Source organism: Oncorhynchus nerka, linkage group LG24 (assembly GCF_034236695.1).
Source record: "Oncorhynchus nerka isolate Pitt River linkage group LG24, Oner_Uvic_2.0, whole genome shotgun sequence".
In the NCBI taxonomy this organism is placed as follows: Eukaryota; Metazoa; Chordata; class Actinopteri; order Salmoniformes; family Salmonidae; genus Oncorhynchus; species Oncorhynchus nerka.
Window position 1 is genome coordinate 20590272 of NC_088419.1, and position 21016 is coordinate 20611287.

Here is a 21016-nt window from a genome sequence, read left to right on the forward strand (position 1 = left end):
AAGGCACTTCATATAATAAATTAAAATTCCTTTATTTGTATGGCATGTTCAATGATGTGTTAGTGTGTGTAAATTCAAGAACGATATTGGAATTGGAAATAATTGTTGTGTGATACTTTAAAGTGTCATCCCCAGTGTATTTTTTGAAAACTGTACTTACTACTAAAGTAACTGACAATTCAATCAAAATCACTATTGAAACCCAGCCTGTGGTTGCAATATGCAGGAATAGAAATCCCCCATTCATATGCATGGTGGAGGATGGGGATGTGATTGATCATAGTTTCGGTGTCAGTGTTCGTTTTGGGCGGGGGGGGGTTCTCACCGCTTCATCTTCAGCGTCGACCATGGAGTACGGCAGCATCGCCCCCTCCATGGTGGTGCTCTTGAAGACGCCTTTGATTTTGCTGCCGATCCGGCTGATCCCAAACGTCTCCCCTCGTTTTGAGACATTCCTTCACAGGCACACACGAATACAGAAGTGAACACACACTAGGAAATTGAATGCCAGACAGGCAGCTGTGTGAAACTGCATGTGTTGTTGCTGTCAACAGTTGATGCCACTTATCCAAACATCTGAATGCAGCGATGCCCGAAATGGTGCTATGCAGATCAAAATAATTCAAAATGCTGCAAAGATGTTGAAACTATAAGTCCAAAGTCAAAATGCCATGCTGAGGTCCAAATCCAAACATGAACACACAAAGAGAGCACACATTATGAAACGTTGCACATTCTACTAATGCCAAGCAGACAGATGAGAACAGATGCACTCAAGCAATGAGAGGTAGTTTGTAGTTGTGTACAGGAGTCCATGCTTACAGACTGAGGCTCACATCTAGCCATATGTCAGTAAAGGTGGTTTGAATGTTGGATGGGCAACTTAGTGCAGACCAAATATTAGGGACAAGAAGGGAAGGTTGAAGAGGTGAAATTGAGGCCCTCCAACGCTGTCCCGACAAGGAGATCTGGCGTCCATTATACACAAGAGAACTATGGGTGCTCACACAAGACATGGATAGACCATTAGAGAAACAGTATGAGAGGAGATTAGTTATGGGGCCATGGGAAACCCCATATTTCTCCTCTTCCTCAATTCTGTGGCTCGAGTTCAACGCCAAAACTAGAAGTTAAATACTATTCAAAGCACCTGCTACCTTGAATGTTCAACAATTATTCAACTGAATAAAAACAATTACATATAACCCCAACTCTTGTTCAGTTACAGCAATACAAGGTAAAGAGCAAGTCTTAACAAAAACAACAAACGCTAGCTTGCAAAAGCCTACTGAAGAAAAGTGCTTATTGCCCCACAATGCTTTTTCTACAGCACATTTTGGTTCCATTCACTGCAGTCTGGGCTAATTATATCTGGCATGCAGCAAACTCAATGGCAGTCGGCAGCAGGACATTAACCTGGTCTGCATCATTCCCAAACACATACTCACCTCATATCATCCACACTCAGACTATTCCTGGAATAACAGCAAGATAAACAGCATAAGCCCACAGCTACAGGCTTCAAATAGTACAATATAGCTTCAGTGCCATCGTTTGTGGTGGGCGTAAACAGGCCTGTGTTTGTGGTGGGCGTAAACAGGCCTATGTTAACAAGACGCCACCCTAATGTGGAGTCTTGGCTGAGAAGTAAAGATGCACGGTGTAGAAATAGCCATTGAAACTACAAAACACTTCTGTTATGAAGAAGATGAAAGCTCTCCAATAAAGTCTCTATTTAGATGCAAATAGAAAATGTGTGTATATGTGTGAGTGAAAATAAAGAACACTAAAGACTTCAGCTTAGAAGAATATTACACCTCTTTCTAATGTCACAGTCATTGCCATCAGGAGCACAAACCTGTTCATTCTGGAGTCCCTTTTTGGAGACTCTGCCCCCATCAGCAGGTGTGTGAAATACTGCAGAGATAGAGTTATGAATGGGAAAAATATTATCAGTTAGTCAACTTGCTTTTGTATATTGAAACGTTCACGTTGTCATTGTATCATGTTCTGGCTCGCTGTAGGATAATTCCATTGAAGGCGATTAGATATGGGTGTATGATTTATGTCCACATAGAAAGTACAGGTTGCGTCCCAATAATCTATATTTTTCCAGAAATGTGCACTTGTTCACTTCCCTTGATGGATTAGAAAGGAAAATGACAGGTACAGTTGAAGTCCGAAGTTTACATATAGCCAAATACATTTAAACTCAGTTTTTCACAATTCCTGACATTTAATCCTAGTAAAAATTCCCTGTCTTAGGTCAGTTAGGATCACCACTTTATTTTAAGAATGTGAAATGTCAGAATAATAGTAGAGAGAATTATTTATTTCAGCTTTAATTTCTTTCATCACATTCCCAGTGGGTCAGAAGTTTACATACACTCAATTAGTATTCGGTAGCATTGCCTTTAAATTGTTTAACTTGGGTCAAACGTTTTGGGTAGCCTTCCACAAGCTTCCCACAGTAAGTTGGGTGAATTTTGGCCCATTCCTCCTGTAACCGAGTCAGGTTTGTAGGCATCCTTGCTCGCACACGCTTTTTCAGTTCTACCCACAAATGTTCTATGGGATTGAGGTCAGGGCTTTGTGATGGCCACTCAAACACCTAGACTTTGTTGTCCTTAAGCCATTTTTCCACAACTTTGGAAGTATGCTTGGGGTCATTGTCCATTTGGAAGACCCATTTGCAACCAAGCTTTAACTTACTGACTGGTGTCTTGAGACGTTGATTCAATATATCCACATAATTTCCGTTCCTCATGATGCCATCTATTTTGAGAAGTGCACCAGTCCCTCCTGCAGAAAAGCACCCCCACAACACGATGCTGCCACCCCCGCGCTTCACGGTTGGGATGGTGTTCTTCGGCTTGCAAGCCTCCACCTTTTTCCTCCAAATATAACGATGGTCATTTGGGCCAAACAGTTCTACTTTTGTTTCATCAGACCAGAGGACATTTATACAAAAAATATGATCTTTGTCCCCATATGCAGTTGCAAACCATAGTCCATTTTGGAGCAGTGGCTTCTTCCTTGCTGAGCGGCCTTTCAGGTTATGTCGATATAGGACTCGTTTTACTGTGGATAAAGATACTTTTGTACCTGTTTTCTCCAGCATCTTCACAAGGTCGTTTGCTGTTGTTCTGGGATTGAGTTGCACTTTTCGCATCAAAGTATATTCATCTCTAGGAGACAGAACACGTCTCCATCCTGAGCGGTATGAAGGTTGCGTGGTCCCATGGTGTTATTACTTGCATACTATTGTTTGTACAGATGAACGTGGCACCTTCAGGCGTTTGGAAATTGCTCCCAAGGATGAACCAGACTTGCGCAGGTCTACAATTTTTTTCTGAGGTCTGGCTGATTTCTTTTGATTTTCCCATGATGTCAACCAAAGTGGGACTGAGTTTGAAGGTAGGCCTTGATATACACCCACAGGTACTTGAAATATATCCTCCTTTTGACTCAAATTATGTCAATTAGCCTATCAGAAGCTAAATCCATGAGGTCATTTTCTGGAATTTTCCAAGCCGTTTATAGGCACAGTAAACTTAGTGTATGTAAACTTCTGACCCACTGAAATTGTAATACAGTGAATTATAAGTGAAATAATCTGTTTAAACAATTGTTGGAAAAATTACTTGTGTCATGCACAAAGTAGATGTCCTAACAGACTTGCCAAAACTATAGATTGTTAACAAGAAATTTGCGGAGTGTTTGGAAAAAAATAGTTTTAATGACTCCAACCTAAGTGTATGTAAACTTTCGAGATGGAAACTCCCTCTAGCCGAAGCCTACTTGACCATTACAATGTTTTAAAATGTGTGGGCAGTAGTGAACGAGCGCAAACTTCAGGAAGTAGGTGAGATTATTGGGATTCAACCAGAGAGTAGTGTCAGTGCATGGCTGGGGCTCACCCCATCGCTGTGGCAGAACATGGGGGTGAAGACACTCTCCAGCAGGGACAGAACATGCTCGTAGGCCTCAAACAGGCAGCGCATAGTCTGCAGCTTCACCACTCCCTCGTACGGCCCCTCTGCAACTAAAACAAGATACATGTTTTTAAAGGTTTATGGACTTCCAGAAAAGAGCACATCTCACATCACACTGTGTTAAATTATTGTGGTAAAATTGTGAGCACCAAGTCACTACCACAGCTTACTGTTTCGTATTTCCTCAACGATGAAGCGGTCAAAACTGATCTTGTCGATACTCTCCTCCAAGCAGTAGGTCTCGTAGACGTGCTGCACCTCACCATGCAGACGCTGCAGCTCAGCTTCACTCAGCTCTGGACACAGGATCTTATCATTGAACTCCTCTGTAATACCATGAAGGAGAAGTGGATGAATGCTGTTAGTGTTACCAGATTGATCTATGCTTTATAAAACTTTCAAATTCAAAAACTTAACTGAAAGTAAGTGGGGTTGAGTAGTACCTCTCTAAATATCACTGGCTTGACTATGGTTATTTTACATGTCCTCCTGGACTTACATTAAAAGAATCTTTGATGAATTTATATAAAAGCCTCTCAATAGAGCAGTATGCAGGAAAGACCTTACAGCCTCGTATGAGGTTCTATGAGATTTGTCCTTACCCACGGTGAGTAAGAACTGGAGCACGTGCACGGCTCCCTCCTGCTTTAGGAAGTTCATGAAGCGGAACAGAAGGTCCTGCTGCTCCCGAATCTCCTTCAGCTCCAGCTTCAGCACCTGGGAAACCAGATGGCAGGAGGAAAGACAGAGTTCAGCAGCTGTGTGTGCTCCCTAAATGGCACCCTGTTCCCTTTATAGTCAACTACTTTTGAACAGGGCCCATAGAGCCCATAGTAATGCACTATATAGGGAATAGGAGGCCATTTGGAACACATCCTGTGTTTGTCCATGCAAAACTCTTCCAATATTTCATTTATCAATCTCTTCTCTTTTTTTTTGTATTCTGTATAAGTTCATTAACTACCTTTCTCATTGTGCTTGTAATGGCTGATAGGGTACTGTACAGACAATTAATTGGTCAGTGGACTGGATATGTGGGTAACAAGGGCTTTCTGTGCCCATAGGTCTAAGTACTTACAGATGTCTTCTTGGTACGAGGGTCAGCGTATTTCTGCAGGAATGGAACCAGGCTAGATGGTGGCTCCATGGCCGGCTCAAACTGGGAAAACAATTTGAGGAATGAATCACAAATGCACGACTGCATGATGCTTCCACTAGAAGATTGGTAAAATGTGCAATTTCCTTACTGGAGTGTCATCAACGAATATTAGCACCATGTGGTTCACAGTATCCTGAAAAGCAACAGGAGGAATGCATCAGTATGATGGAATGTGTCAACCACCACAGTTACATTGCTAAAATTCCAGTTCTAAAATGTTCTGCTCGTTCATGCATTTCATTGATACAATCTTAATGCAGAGAGTTCTGAGTTTGTATAATTGGCCCATTCACTTGATTCTGCTCCTTTGAAAAACAAGGCTTGCTCAGCGCAAAGCTGTTCTTGCACGAGTCATGTGAATGGCCTTTAGCTTCTACACCCTCTATCACTAAGCACACATACATCATCATACTTACAGGATCAGCCATGAAGTCCATGATGGGGAGGAACACAGAGCCTACCAGGATCTCTTGCATCAGCACAGCTAGAGATCTGACAAAGAGTAAGACACAGGATTCCAATTGCCTTGGTTCAAAAATAAATGTTTTCCTTTCCCTTCAACAGGTACACGGTCTCTGGCTGTGTTCCAAATGGCACCCTTTTCCCTTTATATGACACTACTTTTGCCCTATGGGCCCTGGTAAAAAGTAGTGCACAATACAGGGGGTAGGGTGCCATTTGGGATGTAACTGTCTGGTTGATTTGGCCTACCTGCAGTCAGTGGCTTTGGGAGGCATGAGATAGGCAAATAGCATCTTTGTCACCTTCCTGAGATAACGCAGCTCATCTTTGCGACTATGCAGGGCAAAATGTAAGTCAGGGCCATACTCAACCAGAGCAGCCTGTTGCAATCCCTCAGTGTTCTTCACTGAAACACACACAAACACACACACACAGTATTAAACCTTGCACAGTCAGTGCACATTTAGTTCTCTACTGAACAACATCTTGCAGTGCAGAAACTTACTGCAATTTGTGTTACCAATCTACAGAAAATAAACCTTTTTGCTTGGCCTTTGCAATTATTTCAACGTGCTTCATGGCTGCTTTCATCATTTTGCCAGAAATAACTGAGGGGACATCAACCTGTATGAAACATTTTCACAGTTAGTGTAAAGCCCGAGTACATTAACAATGTATTAACCATAATCAGCAATATGTGGACCCTTGAAAAAGAGAGACTCTGGGTCTCAATGGTCTTTTCCTGGTTAAATAAAGGTTCAAAACAAAAAGAAAGAAAAAGGCATACATAACTTGAATCGACTGAGAGATATGCATCACCTTCTGAGCGCGTCGAACTAACACAGATGCAAAGAACCGAAAGGTCATTCTCAGTTCATCTACACATGCCTCATCATCTGTGATGTTCCTGTCATGTAAAGAAAAGCATAATGAAATATGCATTCACACTTCCCTCTCCAGAGAACAGGGAAGTCTGTTCAAAATTGTTCAACTGTTCCACAGTTCAAAACTGTGGTAGAATCTACTCACCGGTACCAGGGATATACAAAATTCTCCAGAACCAACTCGAGCACCTACGGGCCAAACGATAATACAAAATGGATTTCCTGATTTGGACAATAAAGACATTGACTGATTGACAATCTGTTATAATTGTGATTTCTTAACAAAAACCTATTTAAAATGACCCATTGCAATACCTCAGACATGGAAGCATCCACTTTGGAGTAGACTTTCAAGTCCAACCATGGCTGATAGTTTTCTAGGAGTAATGTTGGTCTGCGAAGGACAACATATTTCAATAGTGATGTGAAAGAGAAGCACCGACTCAGTGTCCACTAGGTGGCAGATTAACTCTGCCAAATCCTTCTTTGACTTTTACTAATCAATCAATGCCACTGCTGTTCATTGATGCTCAATACAAGCTTCCATTCATTCGCCATACATGTAAGCGTGACATTTGGTCTGTTCTCCATTTGTGCTAGGCTTATATTGAGTGGTCTGACATACCTGTGACGTTTGCACTTTACTTTCCCACACACTGCACAGCTGTGTCCCAATGGAAACAGCTCCTGTTGCTCTTGCTGGTGGAAGAATAGATAGGGAGACCCTGTAGCTACAACACTTGTCACTTACTTTTGGATATCTGACTGATGAGAAATTACCAACTGTTTACAGAAACATAATAAGCAACTCTATTACAAAACACGGCATTGCCCTCTGACTATTGGGTCATATTAATTATGGCACACTGAAGGAAAACATTTGCAACAGAAAACTAAAACGAGTGTTTAGTTCAGGAGGTTGTCCCTCCGTTTCAATCCGTATTCTTCCATTTGGTGCATAGTGAACATGACCCTTGTACTTCAGGTTTTTGGAATGTGCTTACTTTGTTCTTGGGCTTTATGGTGTACAGGATGTTGGGCAGGAGTGATTCTGGACCGAGGGAGCAATAGAACGTAATCACTCCAGCCAGGAAGGACCAAAACACCATCAGAATGTGAAGATACCTAGAATAACCAGGTCAGACACATAGATGTCTAATACCTCAACTGAAAAAAATGAAATATTCTGAAAGAATGAGTATAGACAGGATGCTATACTGACTTTACCCCGACAGTTCTGAATTGAGCAAGATAACCGTTTTAACTACTTCATATTACATGAGCATAAGGTATAACATTTGTCATTTATTCAAAAATAGACATCCACCTTGTTTGTTCACAAAACCTACCTATTAAGAAGTATAGTTAATGACAGCATGAAAACCAGAAGAAAGCAAAAGACAGGATATTGACGTCCAACTTCCCTCAAGACATCAATTTGCAGTCCTTGCTTCAGGCTCTCCAGATAAACTCGAATACATTCCATTTTACAAATGGGATCTGTTGAAGATGTGAACATTGTATTTACTCACGCTTGCGTGAAAGATGTAGCTAGCAAGTTAGTTACATGGATAGCCTACTATTTGAAGTAATAACGTTACCAGCAAAAAGTAACAGCACACCAGCTACAATTTACTAAATTATCAAGGGGCAGGCGACATTAACCAGCTGGCTACTTACAAATGAGTAATCCAGGCAGCTAGTTCTACTTCAGACAGCGAACCATGTTATACTTTTGTGTCCGTTTCAGATAGAAGAAAGTATAGCTAACTATGTCTTAATTTGAATTGTAGCTAGCTGGCGGTATTTACTATGTCAGAAAGTGTTGTTTATTTCCTTGACAGATCGACTGTTTCCTTAATCCTACAGTCGTCACTTCCGGCTCTAATCCTCGCCACTAGTAGAAAGGCGCAGCAGAACAGGGATCGAAGGATAGGAGATGCGACTGGGAAATCTTTAGTACCAGTAGTCTTTAGTTGTATTAGCGTTCATATTTTATGTAACGTTTGTTAATATACCCCTTATTATTGATAGTGAAAATTCTGCCATTTCCAATTAAACTCGTAGTTTTAATAGTGACATGATCAGTAAACAAAATCAAATCTGTATTTGCCTATTGCTGTAAATTCCAGAAAAAGGGCAGTGAATGTAGTGTACTAATTCAACTCAAACATGCTGATTATCAGTCTTTCCACCAATTACCATTACATCTATACACATGTTAGATGGATAAAGTCATACACATGGATACAGTAGCAAGAGCACTACAATCAAATCAAGACCTTTATTTTTTTTAAATAAATTACTCACCTCAATTTACAGTATAAAACAATTTATTTGCAAGACTGCAAAAAAAAAAAAAAAAACTTGTTAGCCAGCCAACAATATTTTAACACGGGTATTTTCAAAGGTTGTCTAATGATAGACTTACTGAGGGAGTCAACTGTGTAAAAAACCTGATCAAGTTGTTCAGTATCCTTTATGCAATTTTTAAAAAGCTGCCGCATCCTTTTTGAACTGGATAAAACCAGTCATATCCAGCTAACTCCGCTACTAATCATATATTCAACATGATGCAGATTGAAGACACTTGTCAAATGTGACAAAAAGGCAGCTGGTTGGATGTCTGATCAATGCTCAAGTTGTACAACATGATAAGGCAAATATCTGTACACAAAGTAGGTGGATGGCTTTCAAACATTAGTGTACGCAACCTTACAAAAGGGATGCGATTATATACAAAAGTTAGACTTCCTATCCCATTGAGCAAAGGGACACTTTAAAGCTTGAAAAATGTTGTTTGTCTGGTGTTCAAGCTTTTACAAAAGTAACATTTTCCTAAACTATAATACAACCAGTAAGTAACTACATTATCTGAAGAAGCACACCGCAAATTCAGTTCAGCCTAGATGAAAGCAAGGCTTGTTCATTCAGGCTCATTACATGAGATTATTTAACATGCAGCGTTTGACTGTTCGCAGTGTCGGACAAATAGCATGCAGCACCTATAATAAAACTACATGTGCTCTGCTGTTGCTCTTGTGCATATTTAGTAGGGCCGGGATGATACCAGTATCGCGAAACTCGTATTGTGGCAAGGAAACAAAACCCTAAAGTTGGAAAAAACATTATGGTGTCATCCAGTCACATGTATTTACTTTCCAAGCTATAGCACACAATACTTTACATACAGTAGATGTTTAAAGTAACAAAGAGTTGTCTGCTTCGTGTTGTTATTTTTGCCATGGGAAAAAAATTTTTGTGCGATACTGGTACCTTCACAGTCCTAATATTTAGTGGGTGAACAAGCCCTTCTTTCATCAATGAAGTTTTCCTATTTACAGTAAAAACAGGGCAGTTGAATCCTCTGTACAGAGGTAGTTAACCAGTGGTGTAAAGTACTTAAGTAGTACTTAAAAGTATTTTTACTTTAGTCAATTTTTTGCTTATCTGTACTTTACTATTTTTGACAACTTTTTCTTCACTACATTCCGAAATAAAATTATGTACTTTTTTACTCCACACATTTTCTGACACCCAAAACTACTTCTTACATTTTGAATGCTTAGCAGGAGAGGAAAATGGTCCAATTCACACACTTATCAAGAGAACATCCCTGGTCATCCCTACTGCCGCTGATCTGGCGGAATCACTAAACACAAATGCTTCGTTTAAATTATGTCTGAGTGTTGGAGTGTGCCCCTGGCTATCCGTAAATAAATAAAAATACAAGAACATGGTGCCGTGTGGCTTGCTTAATAAGGAATTTGAAATGTAGACTTTTGATACTGAATTACATGTTATCAATTACTTTTTATAAATATATTTAAAAACCAAATACTTACTTTTACTCAAGTAGTATTTTACTGGGTGACTCACTTTTATTTGAGTCATTTTCTAATTAACATATCTTTACTTTTACTCAAGTATGACAATTCAGTACTTTTTTCACCACTGTAGTTAACCAACCCTTTAAAATAAATTCTGAAAATAACCACCTTCCTGGAATGCCTGACTATTTACGCCAGGGGATTACGCCTTAAAACATTCTCTTAAAACCAATCCAAATCAAAACATGTCTATTCCAGCATAAAGCTGCATTAACCACACAAATGTACATTAGCATCAAGCTTCTCTGAGCCACTTCAAACTTAGACAAAGTGCAAATACATAATTACATTTCATTTCAGGATGAAGAGTCCCCTGGGAAATCTCAACATCTTCAGTCATTTAAAATGGCATACTCTTTGGGGATATGGGGGAAGGTGACAGGTTAATATAAAAAAGTCCAAGCAAGTGATTTGAGTTCTCTTTTGATCATCTTCTCCTGTAGCAGTTCTGGGAGATATGCTGCTTTAAGGCTGGAATATCATTGGACCATTGAGTTGACCTTACCATCACTTCCATTGGCAGCTTCCTGGTGTAACCCCCACATACAGTAAGTAGCAGGTCAGTCTTCATAGTTACAGGTCAGGACCGGCCTCGACCTCTTTTCCCTGCTAGTCAGGTAACAAAAGGATGCAATTAGAAGATAGACCACAACAGAAGACCACATAACATCTACACATATGTAACTACAGAAAATGGGCTACTGCACATTAAAGACAAAAACTCTTGTAAGCATTCATCGACTTCCACACCTTTCAACGTCACATGCAACAAGTCTATGCCTTTAGGAAAAGGTCAAGCAGAACAGTGGTGTTGCTGTGTTCTTTAAAAGGAGACAAGTTAAGTAGTAGGGATGAAAGATTAGGGGTTATGGCCAAACTACAAGCTCTACAGACAGTCCATGCATGACAATTATTTCCCACCATTACTCAATTAGGAATTTGAGAAACATGCAAGATCAGTGAAGGCTACCAATGACTATATAGATCTTTCTAAGACACAAAAAGCTTCACAAATTGTGCTTTCTTAATAGTCCAAGGGACAGATTTGAAGTGGCCACCAGAGAAAGATTTCACACTTGTTTTCAGGGCATGTCTTTAATGAAAATCCATTTAAATTTGGGCTACAAAAAAAAGTTAAATCAAATAGACAATGTTTGAGATATGGCGATTCATTTTTTTTAATGCTCTGATGGGGTGTCTCCACACATACGTAAAACTTGAATTGTGGAAAGATGCCGACTGCTGAACTAGGTGATAAATTTGATGGCATGCAAAAGTGACGTTGCAGCATGTGGCTAACATTGGCAAACCTTTAGTCTTTCTCTTCCACAAGGAGCCTTAAATTTGAAGGCAATTTAAAGAGAATTTGCCAAAACATGAATTTGCAACACAATTTGAAGTTTTGTACACTTGTGTGTGTATGTTTATTAAAGCAGACAAACAGCAAAGAATACAAGCCAAAATGTAAAGGCAAAAAATAGGACTAGTCCCCCCTTTTTTTCCTTCTTTTTTTTTTTACAAGACAAGCTACTTCCTAGAATTACCTTGTGTAACATACAAATTGTAATTTCATTTGTTTTAAAAAGCGAGACTACATATTTAAGAGACATAAGCGTTGTTGCTGTTACCTACTTAAGACATGGAGATCAGAATTGCTAAAAACATACATAATACTACCATAGCCAAATAGAGAGCTGGAGCACATGATTGCAAATTTAAAAATGTCAAAACATTATGGAAATCACAATCAACTTTATAAAAAAAATGTACCAGTTCGCCAGAAGCAGGCGGGATTGTGTCTACGATTCAAATCCAAGCGGATTATTAAAATATATACAAGACAAAACTTGCCAGATGTTACCAAATTGGAAAAAAGGGAGGCGACCGTATGGATTTACAACTAATCAGATCAAGCCTCTAAAAAAAATTATTTGAAATCATAGCCCTAAAGTTCTACTTCCACTGTTGCCCAAAAGAATCCTGATAAAACTCCTGGTTGTCAGATTTGTAACCATAGTTACCAGAACGATCACCACCTTGGAGCGGTTGCTGAGTAATGGGTTGAGAGCCCCAGTTCTGATTATTGGTCTGGCGCCGCTTGGAATCTGGCTGGTTGTACCCATCAGCTTTGCGCTTTCCTCCTACATTTCCACCGCGGCCACCCCTTGCACCACGTACCCCGCCGCGGCCTCTCTGCTGCACACCTCCTCTGGCACCTCGTACACCTCCTCTGCTTGATCCTGGACCGCCACGCGGTGAGAAGCCACCTCTGCCCCTGAAAGCACCTGCACCGCCTCGGCCTCTGGCTGGTGATGGCCCCCAGGCACTTCTGCCCCCTCTTCCTCTTGCGGGAGCCTGATAGTCATCATAGCCGTAGTAGGGGTCCTCGTATCCGTCACGGTAATTGTGGTAGTCATAACCATAATAATCGTAGTAATCCTCATAGCCATAATAGTCAGGGGGGTAAGCATACCCTCCCCTACCACCACCTCTACTTCTTCCACCTCTTGTGGGAGGGGGCAACTGAGGGGGGCCGTAGTTGTAATAATAATCATCATACCTATGTGGGAAAAACAAGCAGAACCATGCAAAAATGTTCAAGGCACTATACACATATGGACTTATTACTGTTCTTACGGGATTAGAACTTTGAAATGGTTGCATGACCAATTCAATTTGGGCTTTGAAAAGTGGAGCCTTTTGTAAAGAGGTGTAACATTTGGGAAGACTTCTTACATGTTAGTTTTGGCTGCTTGTCTCTGAGCTTTGCGTTCTTTCCTCTTCTGATCGGGGGGCTTTGCAAAGACTATGTCAATGTGCTCTCCCTCTAGATCTTTGCCATTCATTTCAGCCAATGCCTGTGGAGATGGTGGCAAACTACAGTCATCATACAATTACACACCTATGCACCGTCATGTACTTACAGCAGTGTATTCTCATTATATTATCACTCAACGTTAGTACCTTGACTGCACTGTCCCTCTCATCAAAGTGAATGAACGCGTAATCTTTCAGCTTTTTCACTCGCTCCAGTCTACCAAACTTGCCGAATGATTTTTCCAGTATTTCTTCCGTAACACTGTTCGCAAGGTTTCGGACAAACAAAACTTTGACCTGTGGATTGAAATGCATGAAAGGAAACCTGTTATGAATTTCAAGTACATGGTTTCCACAAAGACTTCAGTGTGATCTCCACCCAGTTAAAGACTAGCTGTTGCGTTTTGTTAAATGCAAGACTTGAGGTTGATACATTTTCAACTGCAAGCCTATGAAGCAAGACTTCAGGTGGGAAACCAACCAATGTACATCCCCTGTCCTTCAACAGAGGGATTTTTATACCCGAGATAAAGTTAAATAGGCAACATTCAGAAACCCCGGCGGCATCCCAAATGACACCCTATATAGTGCACTACTTCTGCACAGGTCCAATGGCCCCTAGTCAAAAGTAGTGCACTATATAGGGAATAGGGTATCATTAGGGATTTATCCAGTGTTTCATCACTTTGTAATAATCAGATCACCTACCTTGGCCATGACCTCCGAATCGGGTTCCTCGATGGGGTCTGCCCATTCCACAGTAACCACATTCCCCCAGACTTTCACCTTGCCACTCATCAACCTGCGTCTGGCCTGAGCAGCAGTTTTATGGTCCTCGTATTCCAAAAAGCAAAAACCTCGGTTCTTCTTTTTGTCATCCGGCTGATGGTACAGTATGACATCATTAAGACCCTCTGTTGGAAAAAGAAAAAAGTCAGTTCAGGTTTGAAGTGCATTAAATATCACATTCTCATAGCTAAAGCAAATCTGCTCTTGATGTAGTTAGCTACAACCAGAAGACATGTCATTAACTTAATAAAACGAAGAGCCCTAATCTCACCCAGCAGCAAATATGTTTCTTACCTGTGACTTTAGCAAACTCCTCAACCATCTGCTCTTTCGTTTTACTCTTGGGGATGGAGCCGACGAACAGCCGGTTATTGGCAACAGATATACACACTCCAATGTGTTTGCCGGGGCGTATTTCATGATTATTACACTACGGAAAGAGAGGAACTCGTCAACCAGGGTGACAAGCATAAATATGAAACCACCATGGCACAGAAGGTTAATATTTTAAAATTTATTAAACCGATGAAGCCTGAAAACAAATTTGAGGAATACCATAGAGCTGGGTTCTCCAACCTTTTCTAGCATGAGCTACTTATAGGCACATTTTCCTCCCTCCCCTGCAACTCTTCCCCAGGTCCTTACTGTACAAGAGAAAGTAGTGCACTGCGTTTTCAGTAAACATACCAGGTAAAATCATGGTTAATAAACAAAGGATTTTTTCTCTCTCCAAATGATGTTGTATATTTCCCAAAATTGTGTTCTCAATTTTATTTTTCCTGGTTTTAGATTTGTTTTGAAATCAAAAATTCAATTGTTCAAAGAAAAACCAAATGTGATTTTCTGAGTCTATGACAATGCTTTAAATCACACCTGAAGACCATTTTTAAAAGTCTGGAAGAAAATGAAGACATTTAGATTTTTTTGTGTAATTCTACCTTTAATTGTGCATCTGGCAGATGAGGAATATGCCATCTGATGTGCCGTTCTAGTGATGGTTCTGTATGGCTGCTGCTCAGATTTCATGGCAACGTTTGCAGGTAACAAATAATAGATACAAATAATATACTTCTGCCAGGTTAGCCTACTTTGCAGATAACATTTAATTGAGACGGCTTTGGGGAAAGCATTTCTGTCAACCCACAAGACTTATCACATCAACTAGCTACACACGGAGCGATAGAAACGCGTGCACAACACAGACAGGTGCAATATTGCTGCAAATTAACTGGCAGATATTGTGTTAGATTTAGCTTTTTAAGCCAATAGTGGCTAACCAGGGATTGAGATAATGTCAGTGTCGGGTTGATTAGATCTTAGCAGATACTGGTGAAATTTGTTTATCACAGTTTGCAGTGGAACATATAGAAATTGCATGTACTTTCAGAATTGTTTGGCGAGCTACTCATATGTGGGCTGCGAGTTACTAGTAGCTCGCGATCGACCTGTTGGAGATCCCTGCTGTAGAGGATGCCATAACTGGAGTGTCAAGGTTGGTGTTGCAAAATTCCCGGGTATTCCTGAAATCCCGGTTGGAGGATTCCTGGAATCAGGAGCAAATAATTATGAAATGTGGAATCCTACAATCAGGATTTCTGGAAAACCATGGAATTCATTTAAAGTTCCTGGAATTCTGCAACCCTCGTCAAGGCACAAAGACACACTCACCAGGTTTACTGCCTCTGAGGCAGCCTCTTTAGTGCAGAAAGTGACAAAGGCGTACCCCCTGTTCAGGCCACTAAGTGGGTCCATCATTAGACGTAGATCCCAGATAGGTCCCGCCTTCTCAAAGAGCGGCACCAGCTCGTCCTCAAACAAGTCTCGAGGAATTTTCCCAACAAATATCTGGAAAGGGAGGGAACATGTCATGAAGAAACATCTGAGCAGATGCGAAAGTGCCCGGTTATGGAAATAAATACACAAAAATTATGGAAATCAAAAGGCACGAGAAGTTTTATTTATTTATTACACTTTAGTGTTTTAAGTTTCAGCCCAGTCAGATCTTGACAGTAAGCTCTCAGAGTCTCTCCAGAACTACAAATATAATTCGGACAAACAGCAACTTGAAGATGTTTGATGGTCTCATTCATGTGCGTTTGTTCACTGAAAGGTAAAGACCTTACCTCTGTTCCAATAGTGGGTTGAGAACCTGAATACACAGACTCTGGGGGGGGGCCTCCATACTTGCGCTGACCCGTTGTCACATCAAGTGTATAGCTGGTTCTATCAAGCAGAGCCTGACATAATCAAAATGAATAGATTAAATGTTGCAACTACACAAAAACAATGCTTGATTGTCACAAATAACCAAAATATTCACAGAATTTTGGAACCTTGGTATAATACTCTTGACAAGCTAAGTGGAGTCTAGTCTGCCAGCAAATGTCCAACTACTACAATAATGCCAAGGCAGTGGGAAGAGATTGGAACAGAAATATTTCATTTCTACAAAGAGCATGGATAGTTAAGTTCCTGGTGTTGACATACCTTTATTTTTGCCTCATCTGGTCCCTTTGTGGAATCTGAAACTTTGGTCCCTTGCTTCTCCCTCTGTCTGTAAGTCTTCATTACTCCACAGAGAAATGCACTTTTGTTCTGCATGGGAACATTGGAGCTTTTATGTCCTCCGTGTTTGACTAAATCAGAAAAACATCCTCAACCAAGAGTAACGCTGCCCCACTTACTTGCACGTGCGACAGATCACTTTCCTTAAACTGAAGCAGGACTTGCAGAGCACCTTCTTCATTAAATTCTTTCAACGCTTCAATAGCCCTTTCATCTAGGTCACTGTGTGCTACCAGTCCTGTAGATGAGACATTCCAAATATAACCATTTTGTTCACCAATGACATCACAATAAGACATGGCATTATGTCCAATCAGATCTTAGCGGTAAAACATCACAGCAATGTTGAGTTGCTCTGGGATTTGAGTAATAGATATCATGTGGACAAGCAACACAAAGTAGTCAATATTGCTAGAAAAGCTTGGGTTTGTAGTGAAAACATGAATAAGGATAACAGAAACTTAAGGAAATTAACAAACATGCAGCTTATCAGAAGAGGAAGAATATCTCACTATCTGCACCCATAAGCAAGCACCACACTGTAAAACCCAAGTCAGTCAGCTGTACTTGTACAAGTAAATACAGATGTCTTAAGAGGCCTGTTATGCTTTTCTTTATATTGTCCACATTGTGCTTCTGGGGGACATCACTTCTGGGGGACATCACTTGTCCCAGTCCAGGCAGCTGGTGCCATTGTTCCTGCATATGCCATGGCCTCAGATTCCCCTTGAGACCATATCAAGACAACCCTCCCCCATCCACTCCAGTTTCAACATTTACACTAATCCACAATAGGTTTCCATCCATATTAAGCAATAGCTTCTCTACTCTGTCTTGACACATTTCATTAAAATTCCCACTCAGAAATACAGTTTTTTGGGTAGGGTGAGGATAGCTTTGTTTGTACCCATTTTGCAAATAAATCAGACAAAGTTTGTGTGGTAAATACAAACTGGTAATAGATAGAACTAAAAAGGCAGACAATTACTGTAGTTGCGCTCACCTGCTACGTAAATTGCATCTAATTTTTCAGCAATTTTCTGTGGTAAACCAGCGTCTAATAAAGTCTGGAAATGGTCTGAATGTTTAACTTCTGCTGCAGTTGTGTCCACTGCAGTTGTGTCCACTGTAGTTGTGTCCATTGGTTCTTCTGTACCATTTCCATTTACTTGATCAGTCACCATGTCTCCAGACATCTGTGTAATGCAATGAGTCAAATAAATTAGACGGGGAAATGTAGTATAGCAACAACCCTTTTATGATCATGCTAATCATTAAACTCCTGCAACGAAGAGACATGTTTTACGATGGTCTTGTTTTAGCAAGCAAACAGTGCCTTAAAAAAAAACTAAATTCCAGAGGTACCCGAATTTATACTGAACTTCGGAAATTAAGATAACCGTTAAATATAACTAACGTTAGCTACAGTATGTAGCTAACATTTGGGTGTGTTTTTTGACTCATTTAGGAACCAGCAAACTAGCGTTACACGTGTTTTGTGCGCACTGACGGCACTGCTGTAGTAGGCTTGTTTATGCATTGTAAATGCATTGTAAAGTAGCCAGTAAACTAATACCACAGATATAACTAATCCTCATTGTTCTACAATTAACGCATTTGCTAATACATTAGCTAATGTTAACCCCTTCTTCAGGAATGTGTCTAAAATATTTTCCCCCGGTTCGCTAGTAACATTAGTGAAACTAACATAGCTAGCTACTCCGTGGCCCCGGCCTGGTGTCCAGCCGCCAAATAACTAGCTAGTTAAGTTAGCGGTCTAGCTAACGACATTAGCTCTGGAATCCATTTTCAAAATGCCGGGTAGGAGTAGCTAGCTTGCTAGTTAGCTAACGTTAACCACGTTACACATTGTTTGAAAACACTACAAGAACAAACCGCTTCACCTATCCCTAGCTTGACCAGTTGGCACATCAGGCAAATATTTACCATTTGATAGTTCACTAAGGTGCACGGTGTTGATTTTGTCTGATTTCAGGGTGTTACAAAAAAAAAGAAAAAAAAATCTACGATTCCCGGGGTAGGTCGGGTTTTCACTCCTGTCCCGATAATGTAAAATGGCGGCTAGTTTACGCCGCGAGTGCTTCAACATATATGGGGTTTCTGCAGCTGCAAACCACGGGCTGGTGCATTTTGACGATGTAGACTCGAAAAGGAAGAGAGTGGGCCAACTCGGTGGGAACTCTGTCTCCCTCCAGCAGATGGCGATTTGTCGTTCTTTCGCTAACCAAAAAGCAAGGAGTTTTTGTATGGTCAGTGTCGAAATTGGTCAACAAGCAAATTAATGGCTTATTTGTAACGTGAAGTTTACTTGATCGAATATACGTTTTGTAATGCTTAAGTTCTTAAGAGTGTAATGATATACACTATATATGCAAAAGTAGGACACCCCTTCAAATTAGTGGATTCTGCTTTTTCAATCACACCCATTGATGATAGGCGTATAAAATCGAGCACATAGCCATGCAATCTCCATAGGCAAAACAATGGCCTTACTGAAGAGCTCAGTGACTTTCGATGTGGTACTGTCATAGGATGCCACCTTTCCCAGAAGTCAGCTGGTCAAATTTCTGCTCTGGTCAACTGTAAGTGCTGTTATTGTGAAGTGAAAACATTTAGGAGCAACAACAGCTCAGCCACGAAGTGGTAGGCCACACAAGCTCACAGAATGTGTGCTGAAGGCGTAACGTGTAAAAAATAGTCTGTCCTCGGTTGCAACAGTCACTACAGAGTTCCAAAGTGCCTCTGGAAGCAATGTCAGCACAGTAACTGTTTGTAGGGAGATGCATGAAATGGGTTTCCATGGCCAAACAGCTGCACAAGCCTAAGATTACCATGCACAATGCCAAGCGAAGGCTGGTGTAAAGTTCGCCACCATTGTACTGTGGAGCATTGGAAACACGTTCTCTGGAGTGATGAATCATGCTTCACCACCTGGGTTTGGTTGATGCCAGAAGAACACTACCTGCCACAAACAGAGTGCCCGACTGTAAAGTTTGGAGAAGGGACAATGGTCTGGGGCTGTTTTTCATGGTTTGGGCTTGGCCCCTTAGTTCCAGTGATGGGAAATGTTAATGCTACAGCATACAATGGATGCAGTTATAGCAGCAAAGGGCTTATTAATGCCCATGATTTTGGAATGAAATGTTCGACGAGCAGGTGTCCACATACTTTTGGTCAATGAGTGTAAGTAGGATACGTAACATCCCGGAAACTTTGAGAAAAAACACGTTATATCGGAGTTGTCGCGAGGTGGCTATGTTAAACGAGATGTATCCACCAATCCAAAGAAAGGTTAGGCGGGAGCGAGATAGCTCGCTGTGTTGTTTTGTGGACGACTCCCCACACTGTTAGGACCGGGAGCCATCTTGTCAGTATATCCATAATATTTTATAGCCAACAGTTTATTAATGTGACTGGGACTACTGGTAGCCCAATAATGGACCAAATGAGCCAGACGTTACTTCCTATAGTCCAAGGACCTTACATGTTCTGAATGTTTAAAGGTGAATTGGCTCTGGAGGACAAAACAGCCATATACTCAACCTAAACGTGAATCGATTCTCAATTGCTGTACGGTTCTAGAACCATAAATCGCTCTACTTTCATATCACATGAAAATAATTTCACACGTCTTCCGTTTACACACAGGTTTTAGGAGACGTTTTCCGTTAACCCTAACCCTATAAAAAAGTGTATACATTTAACATAGTTTTTTGTCAATTATTTATCGCTGATAAAGATATGTCCTTCCAAAACCTTACTGCAAGTGATGTGTGTTCTGACCAAGTGTTGGGGCTCTTAAGGTTAACAACTTCCCATACAGAAGACGCCTTGTCCAAGCGCTACGGCTACTAAGTGCTTTTGGCACATAACATAAGCAGTGGCCTAGTGACATTGTCCAGAACAAACAGGGAGGCATTTTTATAGGTGTTAGATATTTCAGGCATCATAGCTATATTCTTCATATGCCATCTTCATCCCTTTGTCATGTCCTATAAATGAGTTCTCACAAGAAAAGTTAAGGGCATTATCAAATCAAATTTTATCGGTCACATGCATATGTTTAGCAATGTTATTGCGGGTGTAGCGAAATGCTTGTATGGACCCAAATAAAAGTGCATGTGGACCTGTAATCTTTAGAACAGCCAGGTAAATAATCATTTCAAAAGCAATATTTTCCAAGGCTTCACAGTATTTTATGCATCATTTCATGAAGAAATCTATATTATCCTGGATGACGACCATAATTAATTATTACATTTTGCAGTGCTAGGACTGATCTTTAGCAGTCATTTCTATGAATGTGTTTCAAGTTTATGAATCAGGCTCTGGTTCAGATTAATCGGATTCAGATGAGTCATACAATTCAGATGGAGATTCAGTTATGTTAGTCTAGTCAGACGAAGAGTCAAGCAAAGCCAACAATGTATCCAA

At 40.6% G+C, this 21016-nt stretch overlaps 2 protein-coding genes across 13 annotated transcripts in view; both read right to left on the reverse strand.

The window, feature by feature from the left end:
• Nucleotides 1–8360, reverse strand: part of LOC115107638 (sorting nexin-14-like) — a 20673-nt gene extending 12313 nt beyond the window's left edge. For 2 of the 6 annotated variants that reach the window (XM_029631098.2, XM_029631097.2), the window contains exons 1-18: nucleotides 8181–8360; nucleotides 7850–8000; nucleotides 7505–7625; nucleotides 7126–7199; nucleotides 6816–6894; nucleotides 6646–6689; nucleotides 6409–6523; nucleotides 6156–6240; nucleotides 5866–6022; nucleotides 5571–5646; nucleotides 5243–5287; nucleotides 5074–5154; nucleotides 4598–4712; nucleotides 4166–4321; nucleotides 3921–4045; nucleotides 1859–1917; nucleotides 1449–1475; nucleotides 326–455 (exon numbers count right to left, since the gene is read on the reverse strand). In XM_029631098.2, coding sequence (XP_029486958.1) covers nucleotides 326–455; nucleotides 1449–1475; nucleotides 1859–1917; nucleotides 3921–4045; nucleotides 4166–4321; nucleotides 4598–4712; nucleotides 5074–5154; nucleotides 5243–5287; nucleotides 5571–5646; nucleotides 5866–6022; nucleotides 6156–6240; nucleotides 6409–6523; nucleotides 6646–6689; nucleotides 6816–6894; nucleotides 7126–7199; nucleotides 7505–7625; nucleotides 7850–7986 — 1626 coding nt within the window. In that variant the 5' untranslated portion in view covers nucleotides 7987–8000; nucleotides 8181–8360. Of the gene's footprint in view, nucleotides 1–325; nucleotides 456–1448; nucleotides 1476–1858; nucleotides 1918–3920; nucleotides 4046–4165; nucleotides 4322–4597; nucleotides 4713–5073; nucleotides 5155–5242; nucleotides 5288–5570; nucleotides 5647–5865; nucleotides 6023–6121; nucleotides 6241–6408; nucleotides 6524–6645; nucleotides 6690–6815; nucleotides 6895–7125; nucleotides 7200–7504; nucleotides 7626–7849; nucleotides 8001–8180 lie in introns of those variants that run through there. The other 4 variants (XM_029631099.2, XM_029631101.2, XM_029631100.2 and 1 more) reach the window with 4 other exon arrangements.
• A 405-nt stretch (nucleotides 8361–8765) lies between these two features.
• LOC115107640 (heterogeneous nuclear ribonucleoprotein Q-like) lies at nucleotides 8766–18650 on the reverse strand. 7 transcript variants are annotated; one of them, XM_029631111.2, is made up of 12 exons: nucleotides 18509–18650; nucleotides 17565–17757; nucleotides 16681–16799; nucleotides 16484–16591; nucleotides 16120–16233; nucleotides 15665–15841; nucleotides 14291–14426; nucleotides 13916–14121; nucleotides 13355–13504; nucleotides 13127–13248; nucleotides 12569–12950; nucleotides 8766–10996 (listed from the first exon to the last, which is right to left on the reverse strand). In XM_029631111.2, exons 1-12 carry the CDS (start codon nucleotides 18509–18511, stop codon nucleotides 10964–10966), a joined length of 1743 nt encoding a protein of 580 aa, XP_029486971.1. In that variant the 5' UTR covers nucleotides 18512–18650; the 3' UTR covers nucleotides 8766–10963. The 7 variants fall into 7 exon arrangements, with proteins under 7 accessions (XP_029486971.1, XP_029486970.1, XP_029486969.1 ...); XM_029631110.2 differs by having other exon boundaries at nucleotides 8766–10999; XM_029631109.2 differs by having other exon boundaries at nucleotides 12427–12950.
• Nucleotides 18651–21016: the final 2366 nt, after the last annotated feature.

Bases quoted from the DNA above. Each gene is read 5' to 3' on its own strand.
- LOC115107640 (XM_029631104.2), bottom strand. The intron at 14,427-15,664 runs GTGAGTGTGTCT...CTCTTTCCGTAG, and splicing joins CCTCAGAGGCAGTAAACCTG to TGTAATAATCATGAAATACG. The intron at 13,505-13,915 runs GTAGGTGATCTG...TTCAATCCACAG, and splicing joins ATTCGGAGGTCATGGCCAAG to GTCAAAGTTTTGTTTGTCCG.